Source organism: Telopea speciosissima, chromosome 9 (assembly GCF_018873765.1).
Source record: "Telopea speciosissima isolate NSW1024214 ecotype Mountain lineage chromosome 9, Tspe_v1, whole genome shotgun sequence".
NCBI lineage: Eukaryota > Viridiplantae > Streptophyta > Magnoliopsida > Proteales > Proteaceae > Telopea > Telopea speciosissima.
This window is the reverse complement of record NC_057924.1, coordinates 24,111,356-24,117,366: the sequence shown is the minus strand read 5'-3', so window position 1 is coordinate 24,117,366 and position 6,011 is coordinate 24,111,356. Positions and strand designations below refer to the sequence as shown.

Sequence of the window (6,011 nt, the reverse complement as noted above, 5' to 3'; positions counted from 1 at the left end):
TCTCTCACACTCTCCCACAAATTTTTTTAAGCTCTTTTTTTTCCCAACCCCCTTGCTCATGTGTTGAGCTCATCTTTTAGTCTTTTAATTTTTGTTCTTCATTGTAATAGCTTTCAAGTTTAATGCAAGTTTTATTTCATCTTCTTTACTTGTTCTTCTTAGGTTAGTTTTAATGGTGATGTAATTAACTAGGATAGCCTATATGGATTTGTAATTAATTAATTAATTAGTATCTTCATCACTCAAGCTTCTCCAACTTGCAAGATCGTGTGGGGAGTGCAACCTCTCCCCCAAGGTGATTGTCTTATTCTCTTCTCTTTTTTTCATTTTAGCATTTTAAGTTGTTTCTTATTCTCAACTTTGGGTTTTATCTTAGGCAAATTAGGTACTTAGTTCTTAGGTTCATTCTATTTATAATTCAATATTTCCTGTCTCTAGATGAATGTTTAGGACGTCAATTTCGGTAGATGCATGTGTTAGGACCGTAGTTTAGCTTAATCTATCACTTGTTACACTTTCGCCTTATGTGAGAAAGGTAAAATAGAGTGGCTACATCTCCATGTGTTTCACCCGTACTCGTACGACCCCTACGCTTGCGGTATTTTTTTTTAACTCAAACATGCACTCCCCAACTGTTGAACACTGGCGGTTTGTGAAACGCATTCTGCGTTACCTAAAGAGCACCCGCACTCATGGTCTCCTCTTTGAGCGCTCACCATCTCGCTCCTTACAGGCCTTCTCAGATGTTGATTGGGCAGGCGATAACCTAGATCGCAAATCAACTGGTGGTTTGCTATTTTTCTAGGGCCAAATCTCATCTCCTGGACATCCCGGAAGCAACGGACTGTTGCTCGGTCTTCCACCGAAGCTGAATATAAATCTCTGGCCGATGCCTTTGCTGAATTAATCTGGCTAGAATCTTTGTTCAGTGAGTTAGGGTTCCCGTTATCTGGCCCTCTTATCCTATGGTGTGACAATATAGGCGCCAGTACTCATCTTTCTGCAAACCCTATGTTTCATGCCCGCACGAAGCATGTGGAAATCGACTTCCACTTTGTTCGAGATCGTGTGGCTAAAAAGCAACTCCAAGTCCAATTTATTTCCACCAAGGATCAATTAGCTGACACTTTTACAAAGGCCCTTGGAACCGCCCGTTTTCAATTCCTACGCGACAAGTTGAAGATTTGCGTATCGGAATCTCCACCTTGAGGGGGTGTATTGAGGATAAATATGTCTTTCTTCCTCTAGCGTCACATGTGTCACATGTGACAATTGAGGATTTGCTTAGAGATCTCCATGTGCTACACAATCTCCACATGCGATATAAAATCCTTGTAAGAATGTCAACTAGTTCTCCACATGCGATATGGAGTTCTTATGAGAATGGAAACTCGGCTACACATCCAACTTTCCATATTTTATGTAAATCTTCTTTCCTTGTAAATCCATAGTGGATCCCAAGCAATGCACTCTTATATAAACTCTTTAATTGTGAGATTACCAACCTCAATACCTTCCAACCAAGGTACAAACACTATAACTCCTCATCTTGCATCTCAAGATTGCCACATTGTGTTATCGGACACAACTTTTTGTTCCAATCTGAAAGCGACAAAATTAGGCTGCATCTTTCTTGATGAACGGAAGCATGTAGGTTCTATTGCTCTGGACCATCATTACCCTGCTTCAGTTGTTGTAGGTGAACCCTTGGCACTTAGGCTTCGGATGAGAACAAATACTAGTGTATGGATTCAAAGTGATGTTGCCACTGGGATTGTCTGGTACGAAACCGTTGCTTGGTAGATGATACTCAACCACCAAGGGAAATTCTTAGTATCCTCATATCAAGTTGTTGCAGGAGAGTTTTAACTTTTTTTTTTTTTTTCTTTTTCTTTTGTTCATAGAGTTGGAAATCTTCTTGCCTATAGTATTGCAAAATAGGCTTTGAGCTATCCATTCTAGGGTCTTTGGGAGTCCTTTCATGAGGATCGCTCTGCTTTGCTTTTTTTAAATCAAATTTTGTCTAGTGTCTTAACATATTTTACCATCGAAGGTCGTTCGTGCTAAACAAAAAAGGTGCATGACAATAATTGAGAGTGTCTCATGTATCAGACAAAATTTCCCTTGAATCTCCTTAAAAAATACGTTTTTTATCCATTTTACCCCTTGTTCGTATCGTGTCACTGATACAGTATCGACACAATATTGGAATCGGCTACATGCAAAATCGGTATGTATCATCCGTATACCGATACTTAGACCCATGGCTTTAAGGCTATGTTTGGATTCTAAAAAAAAAATATAATTAGACAAAAATATGATGATGCAATGATTTATATTTGTCTCTCTTCAAATTATCAAAAAAAAAAATTACTTTTCTTTTGACATCAAACATAACCTAACTAAAGAAACAAAATTTTGTCCCGTTTATACATGGCCCATCCATAATGCAGTTTCATGTTTGACTAGTAACTTTTGTTAGATTGCGGCGCTGCGACTTTGCTTTGCTGCGCCTCCTTCCCTCTCTCTCTCTCTCTCTCTCTCTCTCTCAAAACATCATCTCTCTTTCGATTTCTCTTTTTAATTTCCGCCTTTTGTAAAATCTAGGGTTTTCAGGGGTTCAAATTTTCTGTAAGTGGGTCTTTGACGTCTCTTCGTTCAATACGTTCAAACTCGAAATGCTTGAATTCAAGACGATAAAGAAGAAAATGTGGATGCTTTCCCATTAATTTTGCTCCCCAAGTCTTATTGCGTTCCTTTGGTGCGTAATGGAAGGTATGAGAAGAAGCACAATATGGGGACTTAGTGGAGGTAAAGAAGAGGAGCTCCGTCGTCGAAGGTTGTTCTTTTGGCCTACTCCAACAAATCGCCCACCGGGTTCGGTGTTGTTCTCGTTTGGTTTTCTTGGCTCTGGTTGAGCTAGAAAAATGGATTCGTTCTCCTGGAACTCATGCGATGCTTATGCGACCGATTGTCCGAGATTGTTCGATAGGTTCTCACAGTCACAGAACACTGATTTGCGAACCTTGATTGGTGGAGGTGGGTCGTCTTCGTTGGTTTTGGACAGTGAGAAAGGAGAGCTTGTAAAGGCTCCAGCTAGATTAGGACAGAAGACTATACCTGAAACAAAGGCTATTGCGGCTTTGAAGAGCCACAGCGAAGCAGAAAGAAGGCGTAGAGAGAGGATTAATGCTCATCTCGCTACGCTCCGGAAGCTTGTTCCCTGTACAGAGAAGGTTTGCTTTTTTATGTCCTTTCCTCTTTGTCATTTCTCCTTTCCCTTCCCTAGATTGGTTGTCTTGGCAATTAATTGACATTATTGGTACTTTAACTACTACTTCTAGCTTTTAGTTTACCTTTGGAATTTAACAACAACCGGTAGTTATTTTGAATCAAGTTGCTTTCCAGTCAAAATTTCTCGCATTAAATCTCTGCTCGTATAATTGTAGTTATCAATCCTATTCAGCTGGAGTAAAGAAAAAGTTCAGATTGGATTGAAAGATTTCCGTCATTTCCACTTTCCCTTTTGTTTGCTTTTGCTTTTTCCTTTACTTCTACGGTGAGAGGGCATGAATTACTGAGATTCATCAGCTTGATGACGGCTTGCTTTAGCTACAGTCTCAGGTTTTGATCATATTCTGGTGTTTTCTGAATGACTGGAGAGTTTTTGGGACATGAGAAAGCAACATAGAGTTTCAATGCAAGGAGAAGTTGGGTTTTCTTTTTATTTCTTTATCCATATTCGCTAAAGCCATGAAGAAATTTGCTTCTCGTCCCCCCCCCCCCCTGTTTTTTTTTGTTGGGAGGGGGGGGGGGGGGAGTGTGGGGGTTGGCAATGTGAATGTTTAAGTGATCTGGTATAAATGCATATTGGTTTTGGTTTCAGTTCAGTTGGTTGCTACTTTTATTCTTTATATTGGAGAAATTGATGAGGCCTTTATGAATTAGAGTTAAGACTATATCGATCACAATCGTTACGTGCAGTCAACCTTTAGTAGTTATAATAATAGTAACAAATGGTTTCTAATAATAAATAATTTTCAAGGAGCGAGTTCGGTTCCATAGTGCAAAACTAATTTTAATTCTAATGCCTAGTAATTGTTTTAAATCTTGATTGTTATAGAAGAGAAGGGGAAGACACTCCCCATGAAACAATACCATAGTATACTTCTATAGGCATAATTGCAGTTTAGAGGAAGAGTCTTGATTTTGTTCATTTACTGAAGTTAGGTAAATATATGCAAGAACAAGACCAACAAGCTAAAACTTTGCTACTCTGAAGGAACTATCAGAGTTACTTTGTATCTTAGAGTAGATGTCAATCTTTTTTAAAAGAATTTGGTATATATGCTTTGAAGATGTATTAAAGTGTTTTTTTTTTCTTCTTGTTCTTCTCAATTATAAAAGCTCTGATATGGAGCTAATTACACTGCTAGAAGCCTAGATGCATATGGATGACTTTATGCAGGAATTGTAAAATGAAGATTGCCGGCATTTGGAATGATTTTCATTTGTAAGACTTGGGTTCAAGTCCCAGTAATGAATATTTTAATATTTCCAACAATTCTTCATTGGTTCCAACGCTTCACTTAACAACGGAAGGTGTTTTTGTTGTGTAAAGTTAGACAGTAGTATGGATTTTGTATCTCCGTGATTATAGGTTATTAGATGGATGCTTGTGTTGATGTATAATATTCCTTAGAAATTGAAGGGCAGGTTTGGATCTCTGCATTTTTTATCGTAGGCATTTCTTGTCATTCCCTCCCTTTTGCATAGTGAAATGAGAAAGGAGGATGGGAAAATCTGTCTCTCTTCACCTCCTCTTTGTTTCATTGTCTGCTATTCTTTCAAAAAAAGAACATGAAAATTGAGGTAATGGTGATCCCCTATTGTCAATTTGGTGTTCGTGAAACATAAGATTCAGTTGTGTCATTTAATTCATTGTTGGTGGAATAGAAATTTAGTTATGATGGTAGAATTTGTTAGACTCGTTAAAAAGGTGGGCTGAAGCTGCTGAGCTGTCAATTTTGTGCTCAGATGGACAAGGCTGCATTGCTTGCAGAAGTAATCAGTAATGTTAAGGAGCTGAAGCGAAATGCCATTGAAGCTAGTAAGGGTTTTATCATCCCAATGGACGTCAATGAGGTGAGAGTTGAACCTCATGAAGATGGATCATCAGGAGGCCCTTTTTCTATCAGGGCAACTCTATGTTGTGATCATCGTCCGAAGCTGTTCTCTGATCTGAGACAGGCACTTGAGGCTCTCCATCTGAAGACTATGAGGGCGGAGATCTCGACCTTGGGAAGCAGAGTGAAGAATGTCTTTGTAATGACTAGCCGAATAGAAGGGAGTGCTGACAATACTGAAGTGCGGCACTTCCTTGCAAGTTCTGTTCGGCAGGCCCTGAGGAATGTCCTTGACAGGGCTTCTGCTGCCTCACCAGAATTCTCACCAGGTATTACGCTTCCAAACAAGAGGCGGAGGCTTTCACTTGATGATTCTTTAACCTCATGTTCATGAGAGCTGAGCTCTTAGTAAGAATTGTAGTCCTGTTCACCATCTATTTAATTTATGTTCATATGTAAAAATGTTCGAGGAACTGATGTGAAGATTTGATACCATTTGTGTGTCCATTATAGTTCGTAAGGAGCAATATTGCCTGCTTGTTGACTTCTGAATATGGTATACTTGCTTTCAGTATTTACAGAGATGCATTTCTATGAATTCTGGGAAGGTCAAAAGGAAGGAAGATCTATAATGGCATACAAAATGGTAAAGTGGACGGCCAAGTAGGGAATAAGTGGTGCTGCTGGGATAAGATGGTGACCCCTGTTAACATATTACCTTATCTTTGACAAATCCATGATCATGGGCTGTTGCAGTTTGCTGTGGGTCAAGTATTTTTTTATTAATTAATTTTATTTTATTTTTAATTTTTTTATATTATGGATTAATGAAATATAATTAACCAAATAAGGCGTTCTCAACATATTCTACTATCGTCGAAGAAA

At 38.7% G+C, this 6,011-nt stretch overlaps 1 protein-coding gene across 1 annotated transcript; it reads left to right on the top strand.

Moving 5' to 3' along the window:
* Positions 1 to 2,673: 2,673 nt before the first annotated feature.
* LOC122640584 (transcription factor bHLH30-like) lies at positions 2,674 to 5,551 on the top strand. The gene is made up of 2 exons (XM_043833803.1): positions 2,674 to 3,236; positions 5,038 to 5,551. The coding sequence occupies exons 1-2, from the start codon at positions 2,928 to 2,930 to the stop codon at positions 5,518 to 5,520; spliced, it is 792 nt and encodes a 263-aa protein (XP_043689738.1). The 5' UTR covers positions 2,674 to 2,927; the 3' UTR covers positions 5,521 to 5,551.
* The last annotated feature ends 460 nt before the right edge of the window (positions 5,552 to 6,011 follow it).

Excerpts from the sequence above, each read along its gene's own strand:
- LOC122640584 (XM_043833803.1), top strand. The coding sequence starts at position 2,928 with ATGGATTCGTTCTCCTGGAACTCATGCGATGCTTATGCGACCGATTGT. Across the intron at positions 3,237-5,037 it reads TTGTTCCCTGTACAGAGAAG|ATGGACAAGGCTGCATTGCT; the intron begins GTTTGCTTTTTT and ends TTTTGTGCTCAG.